At 38.8% G+C, this 16,353-nt stretch overlaps 1 protein-coding gene across 1 annotated transcript in view; it reads right to left on the bottom strand.

Annotated features, from left to right (window-relative positions):
* Positions 1-3,472: 3,472 nt before the first annotated feature.
* The window catches only part of elovl7a (ELOVL fatty acid elongase 7a), a 52,142-nt gene continuing 39,261 nt past the window's right edge, over positions 3,473-16,353 (bottom strand). The window contains exons 4-8 of the mRNA XM_067986423.1: positions 14,937-15,017; positions 13,919-13,975; positions 11,285-11,390; positions 8,715-8,851; positions 3,473-6,453 (exon numbers count right to left, since the gene is read on the bottom strand). Of these exons, the coding sequence (XP_067842524.1) occupies positions 6,250-6,453; positions 8,715-8,851; positions 11,285-11,390; positions 13,919-13,975; positions 14,937-15,017 (585 nt within the window). The 3' untranslated portion in view covers positions 3,473-6,249. The remainder of the gene's footprint in view (positions 6,454-8,714; positions 8,852-11,284; positions 11,391-13,918; positions 13,976-14,936; positions 15,018-16,353) is intronic.

Consider the following 16,353-nt stretch of genomic DNA (forward strand, 5'->3'; position numbering starts at 1 on the left):
AAAAGCCCATGGGATACAGGGAAATGTGGCGAATTGGATCCAAATTGGCTCAGTAACAGGAAACAAAAAGGTAAAAGTTGATGGATGTCTTTGCAAATGGAAATCTGTTTCCAGTGGTGTGCCACAGGGCTTAGTGTTGGGTCCCTTGCTGTTTGTGGTATATATTAATGATTTGGGCTTGAATGTAGGGGGCACGATAGGCAAATTTGCTGACGACACAAAAATTGGCCGTGTAGTTGATAGTGAAGAGGATAGATGTAGACTCCAAGAAGATATCAACGGGTTGGTGGAGTGGGTGGAAAAGTGGCAAATGGAGTTCAACCCGGAGAAGTGTGAGGTAATGCACTCAGGGAGGGAAAACAGTAAAAGGGAATACGCAGTAAACAGGAATATATTAAGAGGGGTAGAGAAAGTGAGAGACCTTGGAGTGCATGTGCACAGGTCCCTGAAGGTGGCAGTACAGGTAGATAAGGTTGTGAAGAAGGCATACGGAATGCTCTCCGTTATTAGCTGAGGTATAGAATACAAAAGCAGGGATGTAATGACGGAACTGTATAAAACGCTGGTAAGGCCACAGCTGGAGTATTGTGCGCAGTTCTGGTCACATTACAGGAAGGACGTAATTACTCTGGAGTGAGTGCAGAGAAGATTTACAAGAACGTTGCCAGGGCTTGAAAATTGCAGCTACGAGGAGAGATTGGATAGGCTGGGGTTGTTTTCCTCAGAGCAGAGGAGGCTGAGGGGAGACTTGATTAAGGTGTACAAAATTATGAGTGGTCCAGATAGAGTCGACAGGAAGTACCTGTTTCCCCTAGAGGAGAGTTCAAGAACTAGAGGACATAGATTTAAGCTGATTGGCAGAAGGATTAGAGGGGATATGAGGAAAAACTTTTACCCAGAGGGTGGTGGGTGTTTGGAATTCGCTGCCCGAATTGGTAGTAGAGGCAGGGACCCTCAACTCTTTTTAAAAAGTACCTGGACCTGCACCTAAAGTGCTGTCAGCTGCAGGGCTACGGACCAGGTGCTGGAAGGTGGGATTAGAATGGGCACCTGGTTGTTCTTCGAGCCGGCGTGGACATGACGGGCCAAATGGCCCCCTTCTGTGCTGTATCTTTTCTATGGTCAATTTTTCCTCTTCCTAGTCCAAGAATATTGTGACTAATTCTAGCATCCTTACTTATGTTCTAATTCAGCACAGATCAAAGATCAAACGTAGGACTTCCTGGTCTGTATAACTCAATGCCACACTGAGCAGTGCATTTATTGGGAAAACTACATCATTAACTTTCTGAATCTGAACTTGGACATCTGGCTAAAAGACTGTGAGTTTAGCATCTGGGGGATGTCCAGATGATCCTGCCTAGGATTTCTCCCTTTCATGTCATGAATTGGCTGGTCTTCTCTGAGCACCTTATACAGCTGAGGAACTCACTGAGTGGAATTATGAGCACGAGTCTGACACTACAGTCTGGTGCAGTGTGTCTTACGTAAGTTTGTGAGTGAGAATAAGTGAAAGTCTATTGTTAAGATTTCAATAAAATTTACTGGTATGTGGAATTTTCAAACTGTCCATTTGAACTGTGAAAACACCCAGCAGCACAATTATAGATTGTATTCTTCCAAACTTGGGTCGTGTCCGGAGAAAACATTTTGTGTTGTATAACTGGTGTGAAGTACTGATGGTCACAGGTTTACCTTTGGTGATGGCAGAGATAGAAGTAATTGGAGATGAATTAAGAGAATCACAAGTGAATCACATACATCAATATACTGGATTAACTACATTTTTTCCTATAGAGTACTGGAAGTACTGAATCAGAAATACCAACTTACAAAATACTAACTTTAGAATAATTCTCACTTCCATGAACTTTCCTGATCAGTCTTATTACTAGAATTTCAGTAAAACTGAATGATAGTTGGTGTACCATTTCCCTTACTTGTTGATATCCTCCTGGTGTATGCACAGGAAGTCAAGATCAAGTGTAGTCTACAAGTGAAGAGAATTGGACCAGGGCAAGCAGACGCAAGAATTTTAATTAGATAAATCGGACAGATGAAGATAGTATAATATAACTTTAAAATGAGGACGGAATAAGTTTTATCCAATTTTTATGTACCTTTATATTATAAATAGTAAAACTTGATAATTTTGGAAGCAGAACAGTAGTTGGTTCAAGCATAGGAGTTTCTCTACTACACGTTGAGGAGCTACCAGATGCAAACCATAGTTACAATGCCACCACTGGCAGGAGGATATAATTACAGCATGACAAGTTAACATTGGTATTTTCCATTCTAAATATGTTCATAGCAATTTAGAATTGAAAAAGTCAACATGAAAATGACAGTGACAGGAAGTGCAGGTGGATGCAAGAATTAAGATAAAGATGTCCACATGAATTTTGAAAAATACCCAGCCTACAATTATAGATTTTGTCCACCTAAATTTGAGTTGTAGTAAAGCAAACAAAATGCTGAACCAGATTGCTGTATCAATGACATCAGCTGAGATGGTCAATCATCCGTTGTCCAGCTCAGTATACTGCCCTTGCATGGTTCCACTCTTGCCTATCTGATCGTGGCCGGAGCATCACTAGCAATGGCTTCTCTTCCTACCCCATTGCCTCCGGAGTCCCCCAAGGATCTATCATTGGACCCCTCTTCCTCCTCATCTACATTCTGCCACTTGGCGACATTATCCGAAGACATGGTATCAGGTGCCACATGTATCCAGCTCTTCCTCTCCACCACCTCTTGTCAGACCGCTTGTCCGATATCCATCTTTGGATGAGCCGAAATTTCCTCCAACCATTGGGACGACTGAAGCATAAATCTTTGGCCCCCACCACAAACGCTGTGCGCCCATGGCACCGATTCCAATCCAATATAATCATATAATCTCCATCACAAAGACAGCCTACTTCCACTTCTATCATCCACCCCACCCAACCTCAGCCCGGTTGCAGTTAAAACCCTCAACCATGCCATTATTACCTCTGGCCTCAATTATTCCAAGACTCTCCTGGCCAGCCTCCCATCCTCTAAATAATAGCTTATCCAAAATTCTGCTGCCAATATGCTAGCTTACACCAATTACCACTCACCCATCATGCTCCATGCTTCACCCCCCCCCCCCCACCCCCACCTCCTTGTCAACCTGCACATTGGCTCCCAATACCTCAGTCCCTCAATTTTAAATTTTCATCCTCGTGTTTACATTCCTACATAGCCTTGCCTTTCCCATCTCTAAACTCCCCTCTTTCTTTCCTCTCTCCCTCTTCTTTCCACCCCCCCCCCCCCCAAAAAAAACATCTTTTGAACCAGTATCACCCTTCTGGCTCAGCACCCATTTTCCAGAGTGCCTTGGGATGTTAAAAATTATTAATGGCATTAAAGGAATGCAAGTTGTTGCTGCTGGATGAACACTTGTTGTAAAAAACAAAATATACAATCTAGATTTAATGGTAAATATTTATTAAGGATGTACATATAAATGATTTGAAGACACGTCATTGCAAGTATTACCATTTACAAAAGTGAATTCATTTGGAAACACTTGCTAAAAGTGAAATACAATAGTCATCTTCTGCAAGGGCAGAGCACAACTAACATTTGAGAAACTTCAAGGCACAACTTTCTGGACCTATCATAGTTTTTTCTCAGAATATTTCACTTGATGTACTTGTGGTAATCTCAAACAAGCATCTGGATCAGTAGCTTCCCACCAACTATGGTTTCATATATAATTTGAAAGAAAAACCTGCATTTTCCCCTCAAGTTGTAATAGCATTAGAGCAGTATCATTACTTCATTTTAAAAATGGTAAAGTAAAATTCAACTCTCTTTAGAAAGCTAAACTTTTCCAATTTACTCAGTCACATTATTTGATACATGATTACATCACACTGCTTGTATTGTGAATATCCAGCTCATGATAAAACACACTCTTTTCAAACACAAAATATGTAGCCTCTAGCTCCTTGCTTTCAATGTCTGGGTTGGCTAATAATGCGTTTATTCCCCCTGAAAACTCTACATAACTGGCTCAAAAAAGTCTAAGAACAATGTTAATTTAGAAATACTGTAGTCTGTTGAGAATAAAACCTTTTGGGGAATTTATTCTCTTTTGGCACCATTTTAAGCATTTTAAAAAAAACATTATTAGGGAAGCCTGGTGCTGGAGAATATTCATTTTCCCAGCGCAGGTACAGAAGTTGCTTTAACTGCATCCCCACAATACGCTTTTACCCAAATCTCAAAAAACAGTCCATTAGAACAGTAGCATTTCCATTTCCTGTACCAGCTACCCCAATGTCCTCTTTGACTGCTATGGTCAATTCAGTACCAACTGTGTCAAATGCTCAGTTTTGTGGCTCTGCCAACCAGGCGAAGATTTCCCAAACATATTTCAGTTATAACCATTACATGCAGGAAAGGAGCTTTGATCCCAGTTTGGTCTAGATTCAAAACAGTTCACAGAGGCAAAAGGAATTCACTGTGCATTTCATACTTTTCACTTCCGTTTCTATTTTAAGCAATGGGATTTTTGTGACACTACTTTCCAGTTTCATTATTCATTCATTCTTCAAAAATAAGTGTTAAAAACTTTGCTGACTTTAGGTAAGAATTTTAAACAGGTGAGATCGGTCCAATACTTTTGTCTGTGCTTACCTGGAATTTAAAAATAACCACCAGCTATTCAGTGACTAAACCTTTTTCCCTATAACTCTACAAGGAACATTTGAGCAGGGAAGGGGTACAAAAAGAAAAATAAATGGCAGTAGGAGGAACTGACCTCTTGTAGAAAGCCAAGTAGTGAAAAACATATTTTACCATAGAATTTTACACATTTGGAACAAAGTTGCAGCATCCAACCATGAACATGAACCTGGAACAGCCAAACATTCCTTTAATCTGTTTTTCTTGAAGATTAAGCAAACATTGTGATCTTACTATATCTAAACCTAAAGCACCTCAAAAATAAGTAAAATTCACATTTTAAAAACTGTTGCCAGCATGCGATTTCAGAAACAAGAAAGCAAAAGCTTCAATTTCCACAACCTCCTGCTAATATCCCCAAAATACCATCTCATGCCCTTCACAAAATCAGCAGCTGAACAAAATTAAATAGGACACTTACAAGCATCGGATGGAGGGCGAACATTTTTTGCCAGTCCAAAAACGCACATATTCACATACACCTTGAAGGTAGAGTTACATTCAACAATGAAGACAGCTGCATAAAGATGGGCAAACCTGCAATCCTACAATTAAATACTTCTCGAGCAAGGCTCACCAGTTATTTACTGCAGATTTTTTTTTAATTAAAAAGCCATCAGATCAAAGTCAAATTATTTTAAACTTATTTATACTACACGGGAGTTTTTTCCTTCCTAAAAATAAGTGATTTACACAGACATGTGCATTAAGGATGTGAAAAGTTCATATGATTATTTCCCTCAAAAAAGAACAGCATCACAAAAAATGATCCAAGCAGATATAATTATACATTATCCACTCATATCTTAAACAGGGAGAGAAAGACAGCAGAGTCCCAATGTGTGCTGAAACTGAGTGAGATTTAACCAACTTACTATTGCTTTTCAATTTTAATTAAAAAAGACCAAGAAACTTTTTAAACAAAATAGAAAGCTGGCCTGCCAGTTTCCACCCTGTCCCTTTAAGTATTTTTTTTAAAAAAAGAGGTTCTGTACTGACCTCAGCTGCACTGTGGGCGATGCAAAGCAAAACAGATGCAAGATCAGAGTTGCTTAACTGCATCACTGCTGCCAGAATGGGACCAGCAGCACTATAAAACACTTCTGCTATTGGCACAAGAAAAACAACTTGGCACAACATCAAGTTCAAATGTGCAGTATAACTAAGCACAAGACTCATTAGCATCATTTTATACAGAATTAGTAAAGCAGGAAGAGGGAAGGAATGGAATGTGAGTGTTACATGCTGGACTTATCCACAACACAGGCGATCTGTTAAGAACACAGGGCAAACGATTGAGTTAGTGAAGGAGACAACAGATTCTAGAGGTTTAATTTAGTTTACAAATTTAGCAGCTACATGGTAGCATCCTTTGATAAGATAAATCAACTAGAGACATTAATCACAAATATATACCCATATTATCCAGTTTTTAAAAAGTACACCATGTACTATATTGTGAAATACATGTTCATTATTGTCTAAAGCACGAAGTACAAGTCAATTGTATTCCAGTTAGCGTAATTTTTACTGCTCTTTCTTTGATTTGTTTGTAGTGTTCTTCGGCAATCTTTGACCCTTTGTGTATGCGTAGTACCAGAAGTTAAGAAATAAAATCATAAAGATAACTCCATAAAGCCATATTATGTAGAGGAAGACTGGATACTGGTACTGGCAGTTTTTCATGAAGAAGAACTGCCCAATATGGACAGTAATCATTATAAACTGGATCTGAAAGTTGAGGGAAAAACAAGCCAGTTAATTGGTAGTAACTAGAGCTCTGTGGCATGACATTTTTACTCAACTAGTCTTAAAGGAGATCCTTTTAAATGGATATAGCAATACAATTCCAGCAATGAATAGTGCTAACTTAACACTCATCTACAAAGATTTGTAGATGATCCATCTTAAACACAGAACAACCAAATTCTATTTGAAAGAACAACTTGTCAGAGCACATGTTGAGCTATGGGTTGGAGAGAGGATAGAAACTCATGCTCGTTGTACTTTAAGACAGTTAATCATGGAAATGGGAGATATCTTCATTCATTTCTATATAATCAGCCAACATCTTCAACCTACCACAAATCACTCAAACAGGGAGCAAGGATTCCCCTTAAATGCCTGACTTCTGGGAAAGTCAGGATTCCTACTAATCTATCGACCTCTGCTGGAAAGGCATGTGTATGTCAGTAGGTAACAGGGTCCGACAACAGTGATTCCTCCCCAAATGCCAACATTGTCTGGCCTCATACTAGGAAGGGCCTCAGGAAAGGGGGGGGGGGCAAAGAGGAGGAGGAAAATGGAGAGAAAGAAAATACACATCTTGGAATATACCCTGCTGAAGCAGCACTATACCTTTACACAATTGAAACTGTTAGGCTGCTTTGATATCAGTGAAATTTCTGTAACATAAGCCAGTCCAACTGCCTCTATGCATTGTTTTTGCTCTCTTTATAAAATGCTATCTTGTCTGTAACATGCTCCATGTTAGGATAAGTATCATATGTCATCATGATGTGTTAAGTAATTGCACTAGCACAAGCTAACCAAATGACACAAAGAAATAATGGTCTCCTTAAGGGAGGCCAGAGGTTTATTGTAGGCCATAGTGCCCATGGCATATACTATTAATTAAGTCTACACCTGTTAATTCAATAACATAAGAAATAGGAGTAGGCCATTCGGCCCCTCGAGTCTGCTCCGCCATTCAATAAGATCGTGTTTGATCTTCAACCTCAACTCTACTTTCCCACCTGATCTCCATATTCCTTGATTCCCCTAGAGTCCAAAAATCTATCGATCTCAGTCTTGAATATATACTGAGCATCCACAGCTCTCTGGGGTAGAGAATTCCAAAGATTCACAACCCTCAGTGAAGAAAGTCCTCATCTCAGTCTTAAATGGCTGAGCCCTTATCCTGAGACTATGCCCCTTAGTTCTAGACTCTCCAGCCAAGGAAAACAACCTTTCAGCATCTACCCTGTCAAGTCCTCTCAGAATCTTATTTGTTTCAATGAGATCACCTCTCATTCTTCTAAACTCCAGGGAGTATAGGCCCATTCTACTTAATCTCTCCTCTTGGGACAACCCTCTCATCCCAGGATCCTAAAGTTGTGTTTCTTCAAAAAAATTAATTTTGCAGTACAAATTAAGCTTTCTCTGCACAATGTTAATTCATATAATTCAAATTAAGCAACTTCAATTAAGAGTAGACTGTACTGAAGTCCAAGAAAACCACTGAAGTAGTTTTGTTATCTCCAGGATATTGTTGATTTTCACAATTTCTCTCAGTACAAACATCAAAACAAAAACCATTAGCTATTGTGCAACAAAAAGTCACACAAACTTTCATCAGATATGGAGGGTATTCCAGGTTTCCACCTCATTTTGCTAAAAGGAAAACTAGGTCACCAAACTCAGGGGTACGGTAGCCTAACTGTTAAGAGTACTGGACTACTTCAAATCCCACCGTGGCATGTTGTGAAATTGAACTTAAAGATCTGGTAATTTGTGGGCTAGAACCAAGCAGTTGCTGGACTCTTGTAAAAACCCAACTGGGTTACTGATGGTCTTCAGGGAAGGGAATCCACCACCCCTATCTGGTCCTTGTCTACACCACCCCTGTCCTATAGTAAGAACCTAAATAGGAGCAGGAGTAGGCCATACGGCCACTCGAGCCTGCTCAGTCATTCAATAAGATCATGGGCTGATCTACCTCAACTCCACTTTCCCACCCTATCCCCATATTCCTTGATTCCCTTAGTGTCCAAAGATCTATTGATTTCAGTCTTGAATATATACTCAATGACTGAGCATCCACAGCCCTCTGGTGTAGAGAATTCCAAAGATTCACAACCCTCAGTGAAGAAATTTCTCATCTTGGTCCATAATACCTGGCTGACTAAATGCGTTTGGGGCAACTATGGATGGCCAATAAATGAAGCCTTGCCAGTGTCACCCGCAACCCAAGAACAAATTAAACAACTTACCAATTGAATTGTGGTCATGTACTTTTTCCACCATAAATACTTATGGTAAGTTTGTCCCAATGCAGATAAACCATAGTATGTATACATGATAATATGTACAACACAGTTTACAAGAGCATGAAATGTTCCGAGACCACCTGTGTGGGTGGGGGCGGTGGGAGAAAAAAAAAGAGAAAAGCAGTTACAATTGTGTTGATGCACTTTCAACCTACTGGTTTGAGGTACATAACATTAAGCCCATAGAAAGAACATCTAGTGTTAAGGAATTTTAGATTAAAAGGACGAGCAGTACATATTAAGTACAGCAATATTTTTTCAAAAAAGTGATAAAATTATAGAGAACATAATCTGTAGTGCCAACCCTCCTGTTAAAAAATGCTTAGTTATCCCAACCTCTAATATCTAGGTTATTCAAAACAAAATACAGTTTTTTAATACATCATCGACAGCGTGTTTTCTAAGCACCAACTAGTATGGATAAGTTGGTTTTCCCCACTTCCCCAAGCCATATTTCCTGATATATATCCAATTTGCTGCATTACTGAAAATGCATCACAGGCTAGCACTTGTACATTTAGCTATCTCACAAAGTATGCTTGCGCCACCTAATGGCAGTAAGCAATTACTGCAGAATATCAACACACACACAGACACACACACGGCAGTTTTCTTCGCTGAATTTATTTTCAAATTGCCATTAGTGATGGCAAGCATCGTTAGCCAGCACCTTATACACAGTCTTGCAATTAACTTTAATAGGTTAACTGTTCCTAGACTGAGCCGATCGCCCATGGTATCTGCGAGAATCGAAGGATATGCAGTTTTATAAAGGAGAAAAACGTATAAGATATGTCAAATACTTCTAATTTACCAAAAAATATATAAAAATGCAAATTATATTGGACGTAAAAACTGAAATTAGATTAAATTGTATACAAAAAATATAATTTGGAGGTTTAGGGATAAATTACATAGATTCTACAGCACAGAAATAGGCCATTCAGCCTAACAGGTCTGAGTTTATGCTCCACATGAGCCTTCTCCCACCCTACCAGCATATCCTAGTCTTTTCTCCCTCGTGTACTTACCTAGCTTCCCCTTAAATCCATCTATACTATTCGCCTCAAACACACCACTCTGGGTGAAGAAGTTTCTCCTGAATTCCTTATTGGTGACTGTCTTACATTTATGGCATATTTATGTTCATAAGTATAAAATAAATCAATGTAAGCTAGAGAGGAATTATTTATACATAGAGGTGTAATGGTATGCAACACTATTACCAAATCCACTGATTAAATTTGGTTTTATTAGATGGTATTCAGTGATTTTTTAAAAATCAGTGTTCTAAGGTTGGAATTCTGCAGCTCTGACCTGTGCTTGGAGACCATAGCTCAGCACATTTATTATACGTTCCTTCACCTATACAGTATTTCATTTTTATCTTAGCATTTTTTTTTAAAAACAATACACTGGAAGATGGTAGATAATGTAACAGAAAGGAGGGAAATATAACCAGTTTAGCAATAGGGGAGAGGGTGGCTTGTGGGATTTAGCAGCAGTTATGGGGCTCTTCTGGTTTGTTAGATTTGGGGGGTGGTTCCACGAGATGCTAGTACTGCAGATAGAATGGAGGGATTGGTTTATTGGATGATTTGAGGTTTACAGCAGAGGGTGGGACAGAGTGTTCTCAGGATAACGCTGTGGGAAGGGAGAAGAATTAGGAGAGTCGATTAGCACTTGGTGGGGGAAGGTGCTAGTACTGCAGAAGGTGTAGGTGTTTGGAGTATTGGGGTTGGGACACTGTCCAGCTATACTGGCCAGTCATTAGGATTTGAAAGCACTGGGAGTGTGACTGCATAGTCTGGGAGAGATTTACTGGTGAAGGGAGATCGGAGGGCCTGTTAGTACTGGGGAGGAACTCCCAGGATGTCATAATACTGGGATGGGGATCTTAGGATTTGGCAACAGTCAGAGAAGATCAGGGAGAATTGATGTTGGCATAGTGATGTGGTAGTACTAACGTGGATATATACACAATATATATATTTAATAGCCTGGCTTGATGGCAATTGAGTGATATGACAGTAAGTGTTACATTCTAGCAAGTTAACATTTACTGTTATATCACTCAATTGCCAACATGCCAGACAATTAAATTTATGCCAATAGAATGATACAACAGTGTTACTTCCTAGAAGTGTGCGCTATACACTAGACTTAATATATTATGGATGTACATATATTTATTGTACTTTTAGGTGTTAGCAATTGTTCAAATTTGATTTCAGTTTAGCCTGTACAATGTGGGTCAGTGTGCAGTATTTTCCATGTTTTGGACCAACAGGAGATGTAGTGAGACTGCAATTCAAATCCCAGCACGCAGTGTTTCTGCTAAATACGGTCATTGTTAGACAGCTTCACAAACTAAGACATACATTCCCAGATTATCAGAGGTAGAGTGACCCACTTGTTGAAAGTAAAACCTTAAAAAGTCCAAACCATTATGGTTGATTGGTGGGTTGAACAACCCATTCAATAAGAGCAAGTTAGCAGGCCAACAACTTTACCTGGAGCAAATTTGACTCCAAACCACCATGTGAAAGGCATGATGGTATGGTGATAGACATGAAGGAATGTCACTTGGCTGTTCTTCTTTCGAAGCACAAAGAAGATCTGTGAAAGTGGGAAAACAGGAAATGCCATCACAATTTATTGGTGTCTTGAGTCATCTGAAAATTGTTTTACCAATTTGCAAGGAATTTTTTTTATTTATTTAATCTAAAGCTTTGCTCATCAACCAGAGGTCAAGATCAAGATAATAGCTTCAGCTCAAAAAATATATAACTGCTACACAATTGGAGGTTTTGGGGGGGGGGGCAGAAAGAGAAGAGGAAGAGAGGAGAATAGGTTCCAATTATATCTGAACGATGGCTGAATATATTTAAATACAAAAATGTAGTATTTTGAGAAATTGTCATGTGGTTAACTGTTTCTACCAACTATCCATTTTTAAAAATTTTATTCATTCTTGGGATATGCCCATCCCTAGTTGTCTTTGAGAAGTTGGTGGTGAGCCATTCTGAATTCATTTCATTCTGAATTAAGTCACAAAAAAAAAATTCAAATATCATCACTCCTGCAGTTAATGCTAGGCATTATTGCTGTCATGTGTAGCAACGTTTAGATTAATTAGAGGAGGATGCTATTGGTTTCAGTTATGCAGGACAAAACCTAAACCTCAAATTATAGGGAGAAATAAGGACCATATAAATGGATCGCTATACTGAATTGACTCAGCAGAACAACTCGATACCAAATCAAATCCAACTTTTTGCTAGGGCGCACAACTTTGATTCGAAACAGTCAGATAATAGGCGAACGGTAAAGTGCAGCAGGAAACATCAAGTGAACGCACCAACTTCACAACAGGGGAGAAATCTGCAATGGCGTCCACGAATTGTAGGTTGCACAGCATTAAACTGGTACCAGTGTAAAACCAATCTTGAGGTAGATTTGGGATTACACACTGGCTTAACTACATTGTTAGAGGCAAAATTATGGCAGATCAGCCATGATCTAATTGAATAGCCGTCTCCTGTTTTGGATTCAAATAGGGCATCCATGCATTAGGAGTGCAGATAGGTCAAAAATACTGACCAGCTGAACCATCTAGACCAGAAAGGTCTAGATTCTCATTGTAATGAATTAGCTCTCAAATTTCCCTCATCCACATGAGTAAATCACAATAAGTATTTGATTAAATTCAGGATTAATTTCATTTTTTAAAAATTGGGTTTGAAAACAAGAAAACAAAAAAAACAATTAGAAATTGGTGGGGTTGCATCAAGACTAAATTAAAAGGCGGGGGGGAGAAAGGAGGAGAACACTATTATGAACTAGCAGGGTTAAAAGGACAACAGAGCAGCCCTTTGAAAGGGAGATGGATGAGGTACAATGTCTGACCTCCAGATGGAAGTCTGTCTTTAAGATTCTGGGCTTGGGTGCAAGATAGTGACTATTGAGGTATCTTTTGGATAAGTGATAATCTGCCTGGTTTGTTGAAAATCCAACGGTCATTTCGGTTTTCTTTTTTAAAATTAATTAACTGAATTATAGAAGTGCTTAAAATTAACTAGAATGTATAATTACTTTTTTAAAAAAAATATAAAAATTCAAAGTTTTCTGGGGGAACATGCCTGCATCCCCCTAATGAGCAATTGATTTCCCGTTCATGTGTTTTCCTCCAATACAAATGAAGGAATGTTGTCCATACCTAGAGCTTAAGTTAAAGGGTCCATGTAACTAACTACTTGTCGTTTTGAGTCGTCAGCTTTCTAGTGGCGATATCAGCTTTTTTTTAAAATATAAAACTGATGATCAGCTTTGAATCAGTTTCTAGGTTGGCACGTATGAACACACAAACAAAAACACTTTCTCTTTGGTCTCCCCATGCCACAGATCATTTCCACCTAGAGAGTGGAAGGGTGAGCTGTTCCTCAGTCTCCAAAAATGCTATTGCAAACCAAATACTGGCTGGTGTGTGGAACAGTACCTGATCTCTGTTTAGTACTTTGCCACAGCTTCATGGAGGAGACTTGAAACTCATGGGTCATTTGTATGACCTAGCATATGACACAGCATGCTGGGGTTACAATGCACTTCACTTAGGACATAATATCTTAGATTCATATACCATAAACCTAAGGTTAAATGTTTAAGCACAAGAAATTTGCTTCAGCAGTATTAGGGACTGAAGTCAGTGAACCACTCAATATTGCTTTATAAAGGGGAAAGTGGCATTGGAAGCTTTGCAAGAGTCTAAGCAATGTCAACATTAATTGTGTGTTTTTTTTTTGGGGGGACAGGGAAAGGAACAGGGTGTCTCAGAAAATTGACACTGGTCATACTTGCAAAAGCACCAGATACTAACTTGTGAGCCACAAGGTACAACCGGAGGAGTCTTATAACCTAATTACAGCTTTAAACAGATGCATAACATTTTTAATACAACTTTTATTACTTCAACCTTTTAAACAAACATTTTTCTTAAGCACTTCATGCTCGAACTTAATATTGTTAATTGTGTTTCTATATAACTTAATATATAATATTTCTACAAGATTAATACTTTTTTTTAAAAAATCCATAAAAAGAGACCCAAGATACAAATAAAGTTTCTAATCTGCACCCACGATACTTACAGTGTCCAACAACTCGATAAACTTAGATATGTAAAAAAGCCAGCAGGTCCAGGCCATCTAAGACAAAGATATTTTAATAAGTGAAAATGCATCTCAACTAAATTTTCCAGAAAGAACAAATTTGAACTTATATAGCATCTTTCACATCCTTAGGATGTCAAAAAAGGGCTTGACAACCAATACATAACATTTGAAGTGTAGTCATTGTTATTTTGTAGGCAATTTGCACTCAGCAAGGTCCCCAAAATAGCAAGAAGATAATCTGTTTTGATGGTCATGGTTGAGGGATGAATGTTGCTTAGGACAGCAGAATGCCCCTGGTTGTCTTTAAATAGTGCCATGTGACCGTTTACATCCATCTCAAAGCGTGGATGGGGCCTCTATTCAGTGTCTCAAACAAAAGCAGCAAAAGAGAGGAAAAGATTACAACTTGCACCATCTAAAGCATGGAGATGCATAAACAGACACATTGGATGTGGCAGCAACAGTTTTTTTTTCCAGGGGGAATTCGGAATTTGGAATTCAGAAATCCCTCAGAATGGGCTTTCACTATTTACCTTCAACTTATTCAAGTTTTTTTTAAAATTATAAAATATGAGCATAGACAAGAGATCAAGATTTTTATAGAATCATAGAAGTTTACAACATGGAAACAGGCCCTTCGGCCCAACATGTCCATGTCGCCCAGTTTATGCCACTATATCTTTACCCCTCTATATGGTACTCCTAACTACATGCAAGAAAACATTATGCTTTGTAGCTAATTGTACAATGAACTAAAACTACTAAAAAGTGTTAAGTCTGTTCTTCTACACTTTGCTCAGACGGAACAATTTGTAGTTGTTACTATACCAGGCTGTTTTTCCTGCCATAACCAATTGCAAATCTACATGCACTTTCCCCCCACCCCATCCCCAATATTGAAAGCTGACCTACAGAGATCAAGTCAGAAACCCTTTCAGGTTATGCTCAGATTTAAAGCAGGACTGTAAAAAAGGGCAGTTGAATATTTACTTACCCTGAGGGCTTGCGGTGACCTGGAGTAATCCACCATGTCACAATGGAATGAGTATCCTGTGGCCCAGCCAGACATAAGAAACTGTTAATTAGAAAAGCAATCAAAAGTTAATTACTGCACATTTAAAAAAAAAATCCATGAAGGTCAAAGAGGTAGGTTAATACTTACAAACACACCTAAGAATCCTTGCTAACAGAATGCTTTTAAAGTCATGCAAAACAAAATGTGTCCTTGTTATACTACAAAAGGAAGCTCCTTTTGCACCAGACCCTAGTTTGGATTTTAAGAGACCAGCAGCTGAGTTATTCATGCTGCTAAATATCCCAATACCAGCCACAGAATCAAAAACCCTTACAACACAAAAAAAGGTGAAAGTCAGATTTAATGTAAATACAGGATTCTGCCCTCCTGGAATCCAAACTAAGCAAGCGTCTACAAAATCCCTTGAAGGGTCAGTGGGTAAACGCATGTGATAAACAAAAATCAAAAATGTTGTAAACATACAGCTGGTCAGTAAATGGTAGATGGCTGTAGGACAGGTTATTGATGTTTTCATGTGTGTAACCCCTCAACAGAGCAGCATTTCAATTTTTTGGCATTTTCAGGGTTTTAAAAAAAAAATTAACGTGACATAATATTGAATTGTACAGACCAGGAAGTTCTCAGTTTAGATTTTTGGCTGATTTTGGCCAGAGCAGTAACAATCACCAGGTGGAGAAGTAGAAAAATGGCCATTCCTGATCCAGTAACCCCTGCTAATTTAGTGCACGTTTGTGTTGTCAGGTAATGATGGCATCAAGCTCTATAAATCAAACAGCTTGCCAACACTCACTGTCCAGCCTCACAAATGAAGGGCCACTTTCACAAGTTACCAGACCTAACCTCAGCTAGATCAGACATGCACATATATTGCCAGGTGATACTTGCAAATAATCAGGTGCTCCCATTTTCCCCCAGAATGTGGAGTGCACATCTGTCTGCACAGTGGTACCTTGAATGTTATAAGCAAAGGCATACTATTGTGTACCATGTGACCTGGTTGGTGCAAGTGAGCCACCATTGTTTTAAAGCTCCTTCACTGAAACCAGCCAACAGCAGTACAAAGCAATTTAGTTAGAGCTAGGTGATTAGCATTTAGGCTACATGGAAAAACAAAGTAGCCTTAAATCAAATTTAGACTGTAAAATTGTTCCTTTTAATATGCTTAACAAGTCAGTTGGTTTTCTTCTCACTTTAATTTTTTTTTCTTCTGTAATTATATTAATGGACAGAATGCATAACACATCTCAATTTTAATACCAAAGTCCCAGCTTTGAACAACAGCCATCTACAGCATCTTAATCAAAACAAAGATACTTGAAGAGGGAAAAAGGGTTGCTCAACTATAATCAGATTCCAGGGTGAAAAGAAAAGGGGG

This window comes from Heptranchias perlo, chromosome 1 (genome assembly GCF_035084215.1).
Source record: "Heptranchias perlo isolate sHepPer1 chromosome 1, sHepPer1.hap1, whole genome shotgun sequence".
NCBI lineage: Eukaryota > Metazoa > Chordata > Chondrichthyes > Hexanchiformes > Hexanchidae > Heptranchias > Heptranchias perlo.